Source organism: Cervus elaphus, chromosome 14 (assembly GCF_910594005.1).
Source record: "Cervus elaphus chromosome 14, mCerEla1.1, whole genome shotgun sequence".
Taxonomy (NCBI): Eukaryota; Metazoa; Chordata; class Mammalia; order Artiodactyla; family Cervidae; genus Cervus; species Cervus elaphus.
The window spans coordinates 45010570-45029868 of NC_057828.1; the positions used below are offsets into that span (position 1 = coordinate 45010570).

A 19299-nucleotide genomic window follows, 5' to 3' on the forward strand; every position below is an offset into this window, starting at 1 on the left:
TCTCCACCAAGCCCAGGGTGTGCCCAGTCACTCACTCACACAAGCCAGAACCAAACTTCAGGAATAGTGAGAGGCAGAGAGAGACGGGAGAAGAGGCCCAGGCAGGACAGAGAGAGAAAGTTGAACTTCTCAGGTCCTTCTCCTCCGGGGTTCCAGGATCCACCGAGTGTCCCAGATCCCACCCAGAGACAGCCTCCATGCTTCAGTCAGCCAGGCCATTGCCCCAGGGGCAGGGGAGGGACAGGACCCCAGTTCTCGTCCTGGTCCCCGCATGGTAAGCGTCTCGACCCCTCCCCGTCTCTCCGCCACCCCCAACCAACTCCTGGAAAGTTTCCTCCCCGATTGTTCTGTGTGATCAGATCTACGAGTTGCTCTCTAAGCTTCTTGTCACATTTTGACTTAATGAAGTGCAACTGCTAAGGGATTTGGGTTCAGCGCTCCGGTCTCCCGCGCTCCCTTGTTGTCAGAAAACAGGGGTGGTTGGGGACGGCAACACTGCGCTGCAAGTCGTTATCATTCCGGTCAGTCTGTTTAACACAAAATTAAACAAAGAACTAATTAGTGCCTCATGAATTAATAAATGCACAGTTGCCGGGGAGGATGGGAGGGGAGAAAAAGGTGGTAGAAGGGAGATATTGGAGTTGTGGAGTTGGGGGGCTTTGGGGGTTCAAGGGAGGCTGGCCGGGGTGCCTTGAGAGATCTCAGGCAGGCAGGTGTGGGATGGACCGGACAATGATGACGCCCCGCCAGGTCCCTGGCTGGCTGGCTGGGATGTGAGCTCTGACAGCCAAGCCCGCCCGGTGCTTCTCAGCAGAGGCTCAAGGTCTCCATCCTTTGCCCCGCGGCCCAGCCCCACTTGGTCTCCACTTCATCCAGCTTTCCTCTCTGACTGCTTCTTTTTTCCACTCTGCCGACCTCTGCCCCGTCTTCCATCTCAGCAGGGCTCCCCTTTCCTCTCTGCTGCCCCCTATCTCCGTCCACCCAGCTCTATGCAGAATCCTAGCTTCTCACCATCTCGGTCAGATGGGCTTCAGCGGTCCATGAATAACACCCACCACCGCCGCCCCAACTGCTCAGAGCCCACCAGAAAGCCCTGTGTCCAGCAGGGTGGGCTCCGCCCCAGTGGACACCCTCCGCCCAGGCAGCCCAGCAAAGGCAGCGAAAGCTGGCTGAGGACCCAGCCCTCCTTAGGAGAACGCGTCAAGTACAATTAGCATTATCTGTCTAAATATGTCCTGGGAACTCGAGGGCGGGCGGCGGGACTGGGTGGCATTCCAAGAGCCCGGTACAAGGTCACCTCACCTCTCGCAATCCCCCCAATCTGATTTGGGGATTACACAGCCTAAGGAAATTGGTGTTATTCCTCTTGCATCATTGATAAGCCACAAATAAGAGAGTGGGGAGGAAAGAAAAAAAACAACCAATAAACAGAAAAACAGTGTGGGTGGAGCCCTGAGGGCCCTGGGGGTGGGAGTGGGGGTGGGGATGCAGGGCCTGGCTCAGGCAAGGGCAGGTGGGCCCAGGTCAGTGGGCAGGGAGCTCCTTGGGTTTTCTGTCCACACGAGGAGTCTGTCCCATTTGAACCTGGCTCCCCAAATTCACACTCTGGGCAGAAGGGCCTGGGCCTGGCAAACTGGGCTGAGTTACATGTTGGTTAAAGACCTCCTATCTTGTTGGACTATCTTCCCTCTCCCTGGGTGGGCCCCCAGCGTGGGTTGTGACTTATCAGTGGGACCACAGGGTGGAAGGGGCTGTCTGCAGCTTGTCTCTGGGAGCTGAGGCTTCTTGGTCCCCTGGCCCCTGGTCCACTCTGGCCCCTCTCTCACCCACCTGCTGTAGTGAACAGCTTGGCATCTGTCGTTTTTATTTTCAGGGGCCAGGGGAAGAGAGTGAAGGAATGAGTGTTGCTGTGTCCTGTTACTGTCCCCAGGCCCCCTTGCTCAGCCACTGGAGCTCCAGGGGAGCACCCAACCCTTACACACGCATCTCTGCTTCCACAGATGTGTGTGCAGTACAGCTTGACTTCTCTATCTTTGGTTAGGGGAGCCCTGAGGACCATATTTTCCACTGTGATCAGCCTCTGCTGCTTTCTGAATTTTTTTCAAATTTTGGTTTGGCATGTACTTCAGTGGTCCAAAATCAGTGCCCACTCCAGGTATTTGAATTTTTGACACCCTTGGCCAACCTGGAACATCAGTCCCTTGGCCCTAGAGGGGGTGGTGGCACATTCTGGGGAATTGTATGTGTCCTGCCTTGAAAGGCTAAGAGGCTCTTCTCTGTCCCTCCTCAGGATGAAGTGACACCCCCACCGCAAGAGAGGAGCCTCTAGGACCCACGACAAGGTAAGGCCTGAGCCCTTCTGGATCCTTGCATCCTTCCCCTGACTGGAGACCATGCACCTGGTATATGTTCACCCTGAGCCGTGCCCAGTCCTGCCGAGCACCCAGGGTGGGTCTGGAAGATGGAGATAGGGAATCGGAGGCACACTCCCCATTTGAACCTGGCAGGAAAAGATAACCCTGGTAGAAGTGTCTCAGATTGATGGTTAGGCTGGAAATGGGCTGGGGACCTGTGGATCACTGACTTTGGGTGTGGAATCTGTTCAAGGCAGCATCAGACTAAGGTGTCAGCTGCCTGGCAGGACCATGCCCAGCTCTCCATAGTGCTGTCTCCCCCTCTGGCTGCTGCCTCTCTCCCTGGAGGCTCTGCTTGCAGCTCCTGCTTGGGAACCACACGGACTTGAAAGCCCTCGAAGTCCAGTCCTGCCTGTCCTGGGAGGCTGCCACCCAACCCCCTGGCCTCCTCCTCCCACCATGGGACGCTGGCAGGGAGGAGGCCCCAGACTCTGAGCCCAGAGCAGGCTGCTGTCCTTCCTTCCCCTGGCCTGGTTGGGCCTTCACAGACTGTCCCAGTCCTCCGGTGGCTGGAGGAACCTTGGGGGCCACCGGGCCTCGGCCCCAGGCAGTGCTGTGTCAGAGGTGACCGGTGGAACGCCAGTGTTATGTAAATAGCGGGGCCTGCCCGGCGGGCGAGCTAGCTGGCTGCAGCCATCCATCATTCGTGCGCGGCGGGGCGGGGGACAGACACGGCACCGCGCGCCTGGCTCCAAACCTGTTTGTTTTCCCTTTGTCTCACGCGTTTTGGGGGCCCCGGCTGTGACCGGCTCCGGGTTTTGTCCTGCTGGCCCCCTCCCCCGGGAGGATGGGGGGAGGGAAAAGATTCACGCAGCTCCCACCGCGGCATCCCTTTCGGACTTCAAAGGCTCCCCCAGCATTGTCTGTGCCGGCGGGCAGTGGCCCTGAAAACGTGATCAGAGGCAGCCGGTGTAGGGCAGGCCCGGCCTGCGCCCTGCGCTCTCGCTGGGGCCCGTGGATTCCTCCCTTTGCCGCCAGCACCACCCTGGTTACAGCTCTGCTCCCCGGGCCTCTCTCCTCGTCTTTCTCTCCCCTGGCATCCCTTTTGACCAGCCCGACCTCGCAGCTGCCCACTCCCATCCTCTCTTAGCCATAGCCCAACACCTCTCTCTTGGTATCAGGACTCCTGGAATGTTGAGAGCTACAACTCTCTGCCCCTTCATGCCATCTGAAGCACAGTGGAGGGCTTTTTGGGATGCTGGGAGCTGGGAAGGACTGGTTCTTGAACATCTGTTTCCCATGCCAGCCCTAGTTTTCTTCTTTTCCTCCACCCTCTTCAGGTAAGGAGACCCTGACTTGCCCAGCCCTTCTTCCTACTTCTTGGCAAGGTTCAGATTGGCTACTTCTGTCCTGAAAGTCAGCCCCAGGTGCTTCCATTCTCTGGAGCAAGGCTTGGCAAAATATGGCCAGAGGGTTAACTTTGGCCCCCTGCCTGTTTTTGTAAATAAAGTTTTATTGGAACATAGCCACACCCACTCATTTGCATATCAGTTATGGCTGCTTTTACTCTAAGATGGCAAAGCTGAGTAGCTACAGCAGAGCATGTTTGGCCCGAAAAGTTTACAGTATTTACTCTCTGGCCCTTTACAGGAAAAGTTTACTGTCTCTCACTCTGGAGTTTTTGGCTCCTGTCCGCTGCTCTCTCTTTTTTTAAGTAGTCAAATAGACATACCATGAAGTTTACCATTGTAACCATTTTTAAGTGTGCTGTTCCCTAGCATTAAGTACATTCACAGGGTTGTGCAACTGCTATCCTGCTCTGTGCTCATGTCTTGCTCTGAGGCGCCTGGGCAGTTGTCAGGGAGCCCCATCCCTGAGCTTACGGGACTGCTTGCAGTCCTGGTTCCTTTGGGGCCCCCCTTTCTCTCTCTCATCTCTGTAGGACCTCATCTCCTCCTGAGTCCCACCTCTCGAGAAGTCCCGCTTGTCCGCTCCTTGACAGTTTCCTCAGAGCTCTTGCTCCCAGCATCCCAGGAGCCTTGTATCTCCATCCTGTAGCCTTTAGAAATTCTCAGGTCCAGTTTCCTCTTCTGCAAGATAAGCAGAATATCTCATTTGCAGTGTTAGTCAGACAAGTTGTTGTGGTTCAGTCGCTTGGTCATGTCCAACTCTTTGCGACCCCAAGGACTATAGGCCAGCAGGCTCCCCTGTCCTTCACTATCTCCCGGAGTTTGCTCAGATTCATGTCCATTGAGTCAGTATGCTATCTAACCATCTCAAGCTTGTGAGTGGATAGGACTGAAGGTGTCTGACAGGTAGGCAACACCTACCTCCTTTGTTCCCTCCCTCCTTTGTTACTTTATACCTGCCAGAGCAGGGGTCTTCCCCCGGGCATGTTGGAGGCAGCAGTCAGCCCTCAGAAGGTTCCATACAGAGCCCCTCTCCTGCCCCAGGACCTCTGAGTCCCTCATCTTTGAGAAGCTGAGGCTCCTCGCTTGAGCGATGCTGTGGAAGATGCTCCTCTGGGGGTGGACTGGGTGTCCCTGAGTTCTCAGATCAGTCCCACATCCTGCACATCTGCTACAGGGCCCTGGGAAGTTGAATCACCTCTCGAGCACCAGTTTTTTCATCTGTGAAAGGGACTGCTATGCTCTCTGCTCTTCAGGCTTGTTGCAAGCAAGAGCTAGGATACAGGGGGGAAAGCTATGATCCTGGGGGCTGCTGAGGGCAAAGCAGGCCGAGCTGGGCTTCATTCTGGGGAAGGTGGGAACCAGGCTGCAGTTCTAGGGAGAAGGCCCTGGATGTTATGTGGGCACTTGCTCTGTCCAGGGGCAGGGACCAAGGCTGCACATCACTACTGAGCTAATCTGGGATCCGGGCTCCAAGCTCCAGAGGAAAGGTTGGCAGGGAGAAGAAGAGGGGAGGAAATTGAAGCTGTGCAGCTGTCAGAGGTCTGAGCTGGAGCCGGGTCCCCGCACAGATCACTAACTGCCCTTTCCTGCTGCTCTTGCTGCCATCTCTCTTTCCGTCCTCTCGTTAAGGGCTCCCGGCCTTTTGTAGGCTTCTGTTCCCCTCCAAGCCTTCTCTCTACATCCCATAGTTTCTCTTCCTCCTCACCTCCCCACCACCCGTGCTGCCACCCCCAACTCCATGGCACTCTCTCTTTCTCCCTCTCTCTCCTTTTCATCTACTCCGAAGGCTTTACTTTACTTCCTTGTCACCCTAATTGATTGCATTAACCTTTCAGCGTATTGGATTTCCTCGGCAGCGTGCAGAGAGCCCTGCGCAATATGCTTATAATCTGAGCCATAATGGACAGTTTGTAGTCAACAAGCCCCTTCTCCCATCTCTGCCATCGCTCCCGTTGACATCTTTCTTGCCCGGGCCACCATGGCCACTTCCCCTGCCTGCCAGGGTGGGGCGGCAGAAGGGGGCTGGGAAGCAGCAGGCAGAGCTGGAACCCATTGATAGATTTCCCTGCCTCTCCCCTGCCTCTCCCCTCGTGGCTCTACCCTGGCCCCACCTCTGCTCTTCCAAGCCCCCCAGCCTGGGCCCATGTCTGGTGGGTCCTCGCTGTTTCTAGGCTCTCTGCCTAATGAATGACTGATGGAGCCAGCTTGGATTTGGCAAATAAGAGAGTTCCTGGGCTTCCCTGGTGGCTCGGTGGTAATGAATCTGCCTGCCAGTGCAAGATACATGGGTTTGATTCCTGGGTCAGGAAGATCCCCTGGAGGAGGAAATGGCACCCCACTACAGTATTCTTGCCCGGACAATCTTATGGACAGAGAAGCCTGGAGGGCTACAGTTAATGGGGTTGCAAAGAGCTGGGCATGACTACATGACTGAGCATATGCGCATATGATGATTCCACCAAATGGTCCTCAGAGGAAACCTCGATTGCCTGGGAGGTTTGGGGGAAGGTGACGGTGACCGCTCCAGGAGATCAAGGGTAGCTAAGAGGAAGAGTCTGAGGTCTCTGGGCTTGCCTGGCCCCTGAGCTAACCAGAGGCCTTTCTGGAACTTCTGGAAGCCAGGCCCACTCCTGGAAAGGTATGGGAGCATAGGGGAGATACAAAAAAGGGGATCTGCTAAAGGCAAGGGAAGAGAGACAGACAGTGCTGGGGCTGGCCTGGGTGCTCCAGGTAGCAGTGGCCTTTCCCAGTGGGTGAAGATGTGGATCTGTGGACACACTGGGCCCCATCTTCTCCACAGTCCCAGGATTGTATGATCTGGATCCTTGGTGGGCGATGTCTCAGTCTTTGTTTCCCATCTGATGTTTGTCAGCAGCTTTGAGCAGAACCCCTTGCCAGGTGGTAAAGAACACACCTGCCAATGCAGGAGATGTAAGAGACACAGGCTTGATCCCTGGGTTTAGAAGATCCCCTGGAGGAGGGCATGGCAACCTGCTCCAGTATTCTTGCCTGGAAAATCCCATGGACAGAAGAGCCTGGTGGGATATAGTCCATGGTGTCACAAAGAGTCGGACATGACTGAGCAACTCAGCATGCACGCATGCACCTGCCTTCATCAAAGGAACATAAATGTGATACAGGCAACAGGGCTCCAAACCAGGGAGAAGCCTTTGCAGGGCAGGAGGGCTTGCCTGGCAGGAGACTGGCACTGGGAGAGGCCAGAGAAATGAGAGCTGGCTTCTCAGGTTGGTAAGAATGGGCTCCCTCTGGTGGGTTCTCAGATGGGCACCTGCTCATCCAGCATCAGGCAGAGGAGCCAGCCCCTGCCAGCCACCTGGTTCTGGGATCTCAGTGAGTTCTGAGATCCACTGGGGCATTGGTCCTGGCCAGGGCTGCCAGCCCTCAGACCCGAAGCCTGGTCAGCTGAGCCTTCATTCATAACAGGATGGACGTGGGGTTGAATACATTAGTGTCAGGCCCGAGGAGTAGGATGCAAGCTCCCCTTAGCCCTGGTGGTACTGCTCTCTCCCTCTGCCCTCTGTCCATCATCTTCCCCTTCTCACCATCCCCCCCCCCCAACCTCCCATCGCTCCATCACTCCAAAGGGCAGGCTTTGCTAGAGGAGGCTGGACTAGGTTCTTCCCATCCTCTCCCAGGAATTTGGGGGGTGGGCAGAGGGCACGGCAGTGAGAAGCCAAGCAGCGAATTAAAGTTTGGTGATTGTCAGTGTCAGGAGAGGCTAAATAACCCTGTAACTAGTATGAAGGTGAATTCACGGTCTGCTGCACATGGAAAATATGAGTGCTCTGTGAGACGGGGAGAGTGAGCGCAGAGTCTGCCCGCCGCGATGGGCAGCCTCCTCTCCAGGGACCCGGGTGGGGAGGCAGGAGGAGGGCCGTGCACTCTTCCATGCCTGCCAGGGAGCAGACGCCCAGGAACCCCAACCAAGTATTGAACAGGGGCGGGTTGGGGGCAGCTCAGAGGCTTGACAACCTGCTGGCTGGGCCCCTGGGCCCCAGGCAGACATTTGTAAGCCCCAGCAGTATGCACTTATGGAGACCAGCCCAGGCCCAGGATGCCAACTCATCCTCCCCCAGTCCACACGAATTGACTAATCACCGGTCCTTATTGAGCATGTCCTCTGTGCCAGGCTGTGTGCTGCATATGCCCTTATGACAACTCAATGCCATAAGTGCTATTAGCATTCCCCCTTTTTGTCCCCACTTTTTATAACCACTTTATTGAGGTGTAATTCACATGCCAAGTGTACAGTTCAGTGGTTTTTAGTATATCCACAAGGTTGTGCCACCATCACCAGGATCTAATTTTAGACTATTTCCATCACCCCAGAAAAAAAAAAAAGCCGGTGCTTATTAGCAGTCACTCTCCATTCTCCCCGACCCTCAGCCCTAGGCAATCACTAATTATTATTCACTTTGATGCTGAGGAAATGGAGGCTCAGAGAGGGTCAGTGATTTGAGTGAGGTTACACAGCTGGTGAGAGATGGAACTGGAGTTTGAACCCAGGGAGTGGAACTCAGGTGCCTGTACTCCATGCGGGACTGCCTGATGTCCTGGCTGCCCTGACACACACAGGTGCCCTACCAGATGTTTCTAACAGCATGGGCTCAGGCGTGTATGAGCACTATCCGAACACGTAAGCCCAGGTGGCAACACGCATGTCTCTCCCCAGGTACACTTGCAATTCCACATAGAAAAATTCACACCCCACAGAAGGACAGCCAACCCCCGCCCCCTTCTCTCCCAGCCAAGCTCCTGGAGGGGAGGGGTTGGCACAGGGGCTGACAGCAAGGGAGCCAAAGTGGCCAGTGAGACCTGGGTGGTTTGGAGCTTTAAAATGAAGAATACCCATTATCTCCTGTAGCTGATAATTGTAACTGAAATAAAATGCCAACACAACATTCCAGAACAGGTCCCTGCCCAGATTGGGGCCACAGGCTGGGCCGTGCCCCCGGGGGCAAGGTAGCAAACTCAGTTCCCTACATCGTACTTTCTCTGTCTTTTCTTCTCTTTCCTTCTGTCTCTTTCTCACTCTCTTTTACTTCTACCCGGGTTTCCCTTTCCCTTTTTCCCCCTCCCACCTGCCTCTTTCTTCTCCACACACCCGCTTTCCCACCCTAAAACTAAAAAAAAAAAAAAAACCTTTTGTGACCCTACTTCTGCACTTGAGAAATTAGGGAATTAATGTGAAACTGTTACTGTTCTGATAAGAGATACATGCAAGGATGAGAGACAAAGGGGAAGAGAGAGAATGAGTCTGTTGGATTTGGTTTGGGGTTTTTTTTTCCTCCTTCTTCCCTCTCCCTCCAAAGCGGAAGATCCGGCCGGGCCAGTTTGGATATTTATTAAGAAAAAGCCAAAGATAATTAACTTTTTTGTTTTTGTTTTGTTTGCGGGTGCCTCCCCTGCTGGCACTCCTGACTGCCTGGCAAATTAAACCTGCTCCCTGCTCCCGGGAGCTGGGCTGCCAGCAACTCGGCTACTGCCTGCCCTGAAACTGCCGGGCCCGGCGGCTGCCCACCCGGCCACCCACCTTGGGGTGGAGATCTAGGGTCACTTTATGCTACCACCGGTGCCACCTCTCCAGGCTCTTCTGACTCCAGGAGCAGCCTCAGAGAGTGGGGTAAGTGGCCTGGGATGGCGGGGGGTGAGAGAGGAGGGCCTACTATTGGGGTTATGGCCAGCACTTCCCTAAAAGGAAATGGGGGTGAAAGAGTGAGCTCTCCCATGGGGCAAGGGTAGTCCTTCTGGCCAGTTAAGCCGGTTGGCTTCCCAGAAGAGGGAAAGAACAGGGAATGAGCTGGAAGTGCAGGGAGAGGCCAGATTTGGGCCACGTCCATCCCCGGCTCTTCTCCCAGAAGGCTGGTACACTGCCAGGGCCCATGGCTCCTGGGAATGCTCTGGAGAAGGCTGGGGGCCACAGGACCATCCCATGATGTCTGGCCACCCTGGGCATCAGGCCCCGTCCTCCTCTCACATCTGACCCAGTTCAGGCCATCTGGGGATCCGGCCGGGTGCCTAGAGAGCCGGCACCTGGGTCAGAAGCTGGCTGCCTCTGGTCTGCTGCCCCAGAACTGTGCAAAGCCCTGAGGCCAAGCTGTGACCTGGGCCCAAGCCATGTCCGTGAGCCAAGAAGGTGGCACTTATAGACCTCATTCTCAGTGGGGGACAAAGTTGAGGGCATCTGAGGAGCCAGGACAGCCAGTGAGGAGGCGGGTCCTCTCCAGGGCCCGGCCCAGCCCTGATGCTTGGGGGTGGAGGTGTGCGTTGCCCCTCTGCTAAATTAATATGCCTCAGCCCCTTCCCTGACAGGGCCCTCTCCCCTGCCCCCCAGCTTCGTCCTGAGCCCGGCAAGCAGGCATCAGTGAGTGCGGTCCCTCCAGGTAGGGAACCTGCTCTGGAGCTGGGCACAGAGAGGAGGGCATCTTCCAGGGATTTTGCTGGCCCCCTTTTTTTTTCTCTGAAATATAAGGATGTGCAATTTTTTTGGTTTCAATTTAGCATTGGAGAATTTTATAATTTAGTAATTAAAATCTCTGATAGGCTTTAGAAATTGCGGCTAATTGAATTTAATGGGAAGATGATTTTCAATTTTATTTGATTACCGGGACCCCTGGCATCGGTATTTATGGGAAAAAAATGGGAAATGTGCTGTGTGGGCTAAGATGGCATAATTGAATTAGGGATAATCGGATTTCTCCGTCATGAATTTCACTATAATTTTCCTATAATTTTCCATTAGATATCTAGTTTACAAATATTCACAAAGAAATGAAGCTCTTTCGGAATGGAGATTGCTGGCTAACAGGATTACGGGGCCGAGCGTGCGGCGGCTCTGCCAGCCCCTAAACCGCCATAATGCGTTCCTTGTATCTGCCTTACATTTAGCTTGAGCCCGGCCTCATCCCCTGGCCCTGCTGGGCCTCCCTGCCCTTTGTTTCCTCTTCATCCCGTCTGCCCTCGGCCCTGACACCGAAACCATCCAGGGCCCAGGACCACTCTCACCCAGTCTCAGGCCATCCCCGTGCCCTGCGCCACGGCGGCCAGGCTCTTCCCTCTGTCCCCACCATCCTTCCCGTCCACACTTTGCTGACTTAGGGCTCTTTCTGACACTCTTCCACCATCCGCCCGGGGAGGGCACGCACACGCGGGCACACGGGCTCCCTCGCAGGTGTGAACATGCTGGCTCACAGGCGCACACAGTCGTCTGGCCAAGGCTCTAGTGCCCTGGCCCAGTCTTCTCAGAGGGAACCAGTTTATTGGGATCGTGGGGTGGGGTGCAAGAACAAAAGGAGCTTTGTTCAAGTTTATGTGAAAGTTACGAATTCAAAATGAGGGCAGATAAAGCATGAGATACCTGGTGTGTAAACAGGCTGCTGAGTGAGAAGGCCCAGGGCTCGGGAGGGAGAGAAAACGAGTGGGCAAACCGGGGATGCGAGGGCGCTGGGAGCCGTCGAGGGAACCTTCCCCGGGGAGAGCTGACAGGCTTCTCAAGACCCCTGTGAGGGGCCCAGTGGGTGGCATGGCTGTGTAGGGCTCCTCGTTTTCCCTTGGGGGTGGGGAGCATGAGGAGGAGCCGGTGGCTCCAGGCCCAGGGCCTTGAGACCAGGAGGAGCTGTGGCTTTGGGCTTTCCATCCCCGGAGCCCTGGGCACAGAAACTGTGGCCTGGCCTCAGGGTTACAGGGGTGTTACCACATCAGGGTTCTCAAGGCAAAATGGGCCATAGGCTCAGAGGTGCCAGAGTCCTGGGCCTCTCCCCTTCACACAAAGGGAAAGAGAGATCCGGGGACCCCGCCGTGACACGGCCTGTGACTCACATCCATGACCTCAAAGCCTCAGCCTTCTCAGGTCTCAGATCATAACATGCCAGGATGGCCTCATTTTCTGTGTGTCTCAGGAAGGAAGGCCCCTCACTCTTGGGCAGCGCTTTTTATGCCGGCAGTAGCTGATGGGGGCCATCATCTTGGCAGGGCTGAGGCTCCCTGGGCTGTTCCCGCCTCCGTCTACTACTGGCTGTGCTTGGCGGGAGCCCCTCTAACCCACCTTGCCTGATCCCCCTTCCTTCCAGCTCTCTCAGTTCTACCCTTCAGCCATTCCTCTCCAGCCTTGGTCCACCAGAGGTCCAAAGTTATTGTGCAGCCAATCCTATCGGCCCTGTGGTGGGTAATTGGCAGGCAGGCCCTTCCAGGCCCTGACCACCATCCTTAGAAGCCCAGAAGGACATTCATAGGCAGCCTATAGGCCATGTGGGCCATATACGCAGGGAGCTCCCCATAGGTGCATATTTCAAATGCAGCCAGAAATTCCCCTTTCACCTCTATGTCTTCAGGCTTCTGTCTACATCACAGTTGCCCACATCAGGAAGCAGCCAGTCAGACTGGGATTTGGGTTGGGCTGCTTGCTGTTACAACCCAAAGCTATAAGCCTTGCTTTGGGGAGTCAGGGGTGGGAGGACCCAGAGGCACGTGTGTACCCCAGAGCAGTCCTGGAAGCCGCAGTGCCCTCTCTGAGATCCTGTGTGGGGAGCAGAACCTTGTGGCCTCACTGCTTGATTGCCCTGTGCCAGCAACATCTAGGAAACACTGAGCTTGGTTTGTTTAAGGAGCTCTGGTCACTTATTCAAGATTTTAGGGCTGGGGTACCCTCAGAGCTCTTGGGCCTCTCCAGCTATTCATCCTCAGTAATGATGGGGCAGACCTGAAGGGTAAAGTTTGTGTGACCACCAGGGATGGGGGTTGCCAAGAAGGCATCAAGGAGGGCAGTCAGATGGGGAAGCAATGCTAACCTCCCTGTGAGGCCACTTGGAACTAAAGTGCAATTTTTAAAAAAAAGAACAAAAATAAGGGGAAAGTGGGAGAATCCGTAGATAGTTAAACTCCCTGACATCTTTGCCCCAAGGTCTCCCTAGGTCCCTCCCTTTGCAAAATAGAAATATTGCAAAAATAATCCAGCGCCATTTTGCTGAACTTTGCCCAAAGAACAGAGAGCAGAAAGCCTGGGCTCCGAGCCCCTCATTGAAGTGTGGCCTCCCCTGAAACAGGATAGGAGAAGAAGGTAGCAGGCTGGGTGCAGGAGGGCCCGAGGGAGAGCTGGGGACAGTGAAGTCCAGGTGTTTCACCTGCAAACCCGCCAGCTTCCTGCTCACCTGCCTGCTTCCTTCCTCGCCCTGCGGCCCCCCCCCCCCACCCCCGTGGGTAACCTAGGTGACTAAAATTGAAGGCATCTCAACATATCTGGCTACAGCGGGAACTTCTGGGGACAGAAGGACCCACCAACGTGCTTTCTCTGAGGGTGAAAAGAGGGCAAGGAGAGAACAAGTTGCCTGGTCCAGCGATGAACTGGCAAACTGGAAATGTGGCGATGTCCGAGGGGGCAGGCGGCAGGAGGCTGGCTCCTCGGCAGAGGGTTGTCTGGGCCCTGTCTGCCCGGGCCCTGCATGGGGTGTGGCGGAGGCAAGAGGCCGGGTTGGAAACCCAAGTGACAGCGCGGATCCGTGGGGTGGGCGCTCCTAGGACTCGTAGCCAAGGCGGGGTGAGAGAGGAGATGCTGCCCCGGCGGCTGGGCCGGGGGCTGAACTTCCGGCAGCAAGAGGAGCAGGACGGTCCCGAAAGCAGAGACGTAGAGGGGACCTGGGTAGACCAGGGATCGGGGTGGTGCCAGGGTGCATTTAAATGCAAAGTCAAACCGAAGTGGTGGAACCTCGGGGGTCCCTGCACTCATGAAGCCTGCGGGGGGCCACGGTGTGCGAAACAGCGCGAGCCGCCGCGCGTGTTCCGCGGGACACCCAGGCCCACCGCCCCCGAGTCTTTTCTCCTCGGAACTAAAAAACACCACTAACAACAGGGATGGGGGAAGAAAGAAAGCCCCTGGTACCCCGCACCCCAAACCCGAGGGGCGCGCGAAGGGGGAGCCGCTGAGTAAGGCTCAGTAGGCGCGACCCCGCGGCGCTCACACCTGCGCCCGCCCGCGCCCAAAAGTTTGCTCGGCCGCGCGCGCCACGAGCCTTGGCCGGCCGGCGCCGGGGAGGGAGTCCGCGCGCGGCCGCCATCGAGTCCGCTCGCGGGGCCGGAGCGCAGAGGGGAGCGTGCGAGCGCGCGCCCGCCGGCGTCCGGCCAGAGTTGGCGAGGGGGCGCGAGAGCGGGCCGCCGGCTCCTCTCGGACCGCCGAGCCCCCGCCCGCCTCCCCGCTCCCGCCCGTCCCCGGCCGCCGAGTCCCCGCCTCCCTCCTCCCTCCTAAGTCTAAGGTTTGGGCAATCGCTGAGCCAGTAAGGCTGGCCGCCCGGGCCGGTGCGCTGAAGCCGCGCGCGCTCGCGCTCGCGAGCGGGCGCCGGGCGGGGGCGCGCGTGTGAGCAGCGCGCGCGCGCGTGGGGCGGGAGGGGGGAATCAGACGGAGGCGTGCGTGAGGGAGCGGGCGCGGGGCGGGCGAGCGCGAGCCCATTCACTCCAGCATCCCAGCGGGCGGGCGCGCGCGGGCGCGCGGGCGCGGGCGGGCCGAGCTCTGCTCTTTCACCTGCCGGGGCTGCGCGGGCCCGGCCTGGAGGAGGCGGCGCCGCGGCCGCCCTGCCAATCACCTCGGCGCCTGGCAGCGCCCCCGGCCGCTCCCGCCCGCCCGCTCCCTCCTGCCAAACTGTTACCCTGAGTGTTACCGTCAGGAGCAATGACATCAGGGCTTTAAAACAACTTGTTATTCGGGGAGTAATCAGTTGCAATTAGGCATTAATTAAGTATTATGAAAGTTGATTATTTAAGTGAATTCGGCTTTCGACTCTCCGACTATGGTGAGTACCGGAGTGGGGCGGGGGAGGGCAGGGGGCGCCGCCGCGGGGCTCCGACCCGGGCGCTGGGCGGGGGGCGCGGCGCGGCGCGGCTGGGCGGGGCGGGGGCGGCGGGTGCCTAGCCCGGCCGGGCGCGGACGGGGGCGCCCCTCGGCTTCGCGGGCCGGCCGGGACCCCAGACCCGGGCCGTGTCTATAAATAGTTTCTCTTTTAGTTTAATAAAGTCGAGAGCGGCGAGGAGCTGCTTTGAGTGTGCAATGCCGGAGCGCGAGAGCCAGCGGGGCGGGAGGGAGAAACTTTCGCTCTGCCTCTGGGTCCCGGTTCTCAGCGCTCCCCTAGTCCCGGGGACTTGACCGCCCCTCGATGGGGGGAGGGTGCGGGGAGCCGAGGGGGGAGGCTGGGGTGGGAAGTGGGGGACACTGCGAGAGACTAAACAGATTTCTTTTCTTTCCTCTTCTTTTTTTGGCGATCCTTGAAGAGTTTGGGACCAAAGAGAGGAGAATGGATCTTGGTACAGGTACCGGCCGGTGGGAACCAGGGGGTGGCTCTTTCACTTTTCTTTCGGTTCTTTTACGGAAGTTATTATTTTTAGCCCAATGAGGTAGCAGCTGAGCAGGGGGTGGGGGCTGGCCTGGAGAGGGTCTGATGCCGGCTGCGCTTCTCGCCCTGGTTTCTGGATTGCGAGGCTTCTGATGATATTATTGTTATTATTTGTTACTTGCTTAGTGACTGTGACTAATTTGATGCTTGTCATTATGAAAGAACAGAGAGGAGCGGGAGCTGGGGGGCACCGAGAGAGAGGATTTAGGGGTTTTTTGTGGGGTTTTTTTTTTTTTTTTTTTTTTTGTTCTCCGTGTTTTTTGAATGGCTGCGTGTTTTTTCTGTACCTTTTTTTTTTCCCCAGGAAAGATCTCTATGTGTCTGGCTGTGGGGTGTGTGTTTTTATTTTTTTAGTGGGGGGGTTGGTTTAGTTTTTGAAAGCAGCGTCCTGTTGGGAAAGGTGGTTAGTCTGGTTTCAGGGCGACTGTCTCAAGGTAAAGGAATTTAATTTATTTGGGACAAGGCCGTGTCGGATGAACAAGCTGCTTATTATGGCTAATGAGTGTTTTTCACCTGAGAACCCGTGGGATGAGGCGGCTGTTATCAGTTCAAAGTGAGGGGCCCGGGACTCGCTCCGATCCCCCTTAGTCCCCACCCTGGGAGAGGGTAGACCAGACAGACTACTCAATTTGGACGTCTGGGTTTTGGGGTGCCTAGCATGGCACCTAGTTTAGGGTTCCAGATAGCATAGTGCTGGCCTGGAGCAGAGTTTATCCTGAGATTTTGGTGTTTTATTGGTTTTAATCAAATTGTATAAACACTTCTTTTCCGATCTGAGTCTAGAATGATGGTTTACTTTAAATTCCTCAAGACTTCCCATTAGCCCTCTGTATTGAAATGGAATTTTGACCAGGACCCTCACCCTAGGCACTGTCTTCTTCCTAAATGTTTTTAAATCTGTGCTAAACAGGTTGATAATTCCTGGAGATTGATCTCTGAACCCTTCTGTTTCATTTATGGAAGGTGGTATGGGTCAGAGTTGTTGTTTATAATGGCCCAAGTCCATGGCATTGCCCCTTGGGACAACATTTGACCTTTTGAAGTCAAAAGGGAGGCAGCACTGGGGGACCCAGTGACAGGACATGGCGGCTGGCGTTGGGAAGGAGGGAGATGTGTTTGTGGGGGAGGGAGTATTAAGACTGTGTTCCGCCAGGTGTGATCTTGGTGAATCCCATGTGGATGTCCACACGACCTCTGTGCCCAGGAAGGGTGTGACACCCCCTGCTGGGCAAAGTGGTCAAGGTGTGTGAGGCCAGGGCTGCCACCCTGCCCCTCCCTGCCCTTCCCCCCCAACGGAGAAACAGCCCGCCCCCACCTCTAATCAAGTGTCTCATCAACTCCCTCTCAGGCCCCACCCCTTTTCTTTAGAAACAGGGGGCCCCCACCCATCCCAGCTGAGAAGCAGACCTTATAGATGGACCAGTGGTGGTAATGCACTGCTCCCTAACTCGGGGCAGATGATCCTGGGCTTGTGGGTGGGCACAGGGGACCCAGGCATTATTCAGCTGGAAGTTGGGCCCTCTTCATCTTCCTTCTTCCAACCCCGATGGCAGCTGGAGCTGGCGTCCATCCTCCCCCCTACATCAGCCTGCTCTTGGGGCACACTTCAGAGCCCTTCCATAGAGTATCCCCAACTGGAGAGAGGGCCTGCTGGGCCTGTGGGTGGCAGAATCTCTTGCCGCACTGACTTGTCCCTGCACTCTAGGGACAGAATCTGGGAACTTTTCCTGGAAGTTAGAAGGGCCCCTGAGGTCAGCAGGTCCCTCCCGTAGCTGGAGCAGGGCACTCTCAGCAGGACCCAGGCCTGGGCTCTGGCTACTCAGTGAGGGGAGGTCCAGGGTGTCAAAGTTCTGACTGTTTCCTGGAGAAGTCATCTGGTGATACCATCTCAGCTTTTTCTTTGAACTTGGAAGTTTCACTTAATCTCAGGACTTCAGAAGAAAAGCACTTTTTCCCCTCTTCACAAAAAAAGGGAAGCAGGTGGGAACTCTGAGATCCCCTCTGAGCCTGTCTCTGGGCTCATTCCGTCTCATCTTTCGTCGACTTCTTGAATGTACTTCTGCTCACAGCCAAGGCCAGGGGCCTCATTTCTGCCCTGGGCTCTTTTCTGGTGTGGTGAGGGGCTCTCTTCTTTGAGGCCATCACCGGCAGCTAGCACTGTACAAGACTGGAGACATGGGCCCCAAAGGGTTGCTGGCACCAGGGACCCAATAAACATCAGATCGTGGATTAACATCACCTCCAGCCTCGGACAGGTCTAGGGAAGCACTCCAGCCATAAGTAACTCAGTGGTGGGAGAACCATGGCTTCACCCCAGGGGTACCTCAAGCAGGACTTCAAGGGCCTCGGGGACCATGTGGATCCCTTTTCTTCCACCATAGTTCAGCCAAGGGCTGGATCAATCTGGACGTCTTTAGCAATAAAAAATGCCGATGTCGTCCTAATTCACCAGGCCCCGAGATGACAGCAAATTTACATTTTTTAATTAAACTAGCAGCCAGTTTTTATGAGAGGGGGTTGGGTTATGCAAATCAAATGGTTGTGTACGGAAGATTAGGAGAGTTTGGGAATAAATTCCACAAATGCTAATAAAAAAAAAGAGAGAGGAAAGAGAAAGAAAGGGAGGGAGGGAGGAGAGAGAGGAAGAGAGGAGGACATAGTTCCATTAGGCCCTTTTAGAGTGATTTCCCTGGGGGAGGGAGCCAGGAGGGGGAGGGGAGGAAGAAGGAAGCTTTCAGACACAGGTGAATCCAGGCTGCATTTGGGAGGCTCCCCAGGATTAGGCCCCACTAGGCTGATTCCCAGGCCCTGAGAAAACCTGGAGGCCGGGGTGAAAATGATTTTGAAACAGCGGTTAAGCTTTGAGAAGAAACTCGTGCCCTTGATTCTTGAGGATCTAGTTGTAAGTGCCCCCCATCTCCCTAGGGAGATCCTGAGAAGATGGGGAGGGGCTCTCCAGGGCTGGAGCTGTCCATCAGAGGACCCAAGGTGGACTCTGCCAAGTAAAGGGCAAAATGGGCAAGAGAGCAAGTTCAAAGAGATGACCAGGGACCCCAGCGGGAACCATGAGGGCCAGCACTGCACACTAGGCCCCGTGGCTGTTGCTGTGTCGTCGAGGTGAGTCAGGGGAGGGATCAGTACTACTCACTGAACCAGGCCTGCTTCTTTTTCCCTGGGATCAGCTCAGCTGAGACTCCAGGCCCGGACCCCCTTTCATGGCATACAGACCCCCAACATTGTATGCTGGCCATGGGCTCAGCTGTGGATGAGGCCAGGAGTGATGGGGTCAAGGGAGGCTGAGACAGATTGGCTTAGTAGTCTAGTTCTTAGAGTGGAACAGCGTAGTGGCCATGTGCTTCGAGGATTCACAGTCTCAGGGAAGGAGAGGCAAGGCTGCAGACTTCTCCCAGGCAGTATCTGACCCCAGAGAGCAAAGGCTTCGGCTTCCTGAGCCCAGCCCCTGCTGGGTCTGAGTGTCAGCCCACCGCTAGACTCTCAGGACTGTTGTGAGCCACTGGTTGAAGGCCAGGGCCTTGCCAGGAGTGGAGGCTTCTAGGAACCTTGCTGGCTGTGGTTACACTTTCACCCCGATGTACACTGGGGACTGGGAAGGTTTTTGTGGTGTTTCTGAAGGAAGAGATTCCATGCTGGGCTTGGGGCAGAGCCAGTTGTCCTCAGTTTTCCTTCCTCGAGCCTTTACTTGGCCAGATACACCCACTTGACCAGTCTAAGTTGAGGCCAGTCCCTACCAACTGTCAGGTTGAGCACCGGTTTTGCCAGTTTGCTGCAAGGGGTAGGTGCTTCGGTGCCATCTTGGCAGGAAGGAGCAGTCAGAGCCAAACACAGAATGGGCCGCCTCGGAAGTTGAGGGTTTCCTGGTACCATTCAAGCAGAGGCTGGCTGTGACATTTGGAGGGACACAAGCATCAGATGACCTTTAAGGTCTCTGGTTCTCTGACTCCCAACCTAATTTTGCCGAGAGGGTTCAGTGGGACACCCTGGGAAGGGGTTGAGTGGACCTGCTGTTCTTAAGAAAGCATTTGAGAGAGGCAGCTGCGGGTTGTGAAGTGGCCCCTTGAACCAACCCCGGCACTAGTTGGTGATATCAGAGCATTACTCTGGATCAAAAGCCTGGTG

The 19299-nt window shown here is 56.0% G+C and overlaps 1 protein-coding gene across 5 annotated transcripts in view; it reads left to right on the forward strand.

Moving 5' to 3' along the window:
- CASZ1 (castor zinc finger 1) overlaps positions 1 to 19299 on the forward strand; it is a 155156-nt gene that overhangs the window by 84175 nt on the left and 51682 nt on the right. For 3 of the 5 annotated variants that reach the window (XM_043923791.1, XM_043923793.1, XM_043923792.1), the window contains 2 exons: positions 2291 to 2342; positions 15041 to 15079. In XM_043923791.1, the coding sequence (XP_043779726.1) occupies positions 15064 to 15079 (16 nt within the window). In that variant the 5' untranslated portion in view covers positions 2291 to 2342; positions 15041 to 15063. Of the gene's footprint in view, positions 1 to 2290; positions 2343 to 14217; positions 14566 to 15040; positions 15080 to 19299 lie in introns of those variants that run through there. The other 2 variants (XM_043923790.1, XM_043923795.1) reach the window with 2 other exon arrangements.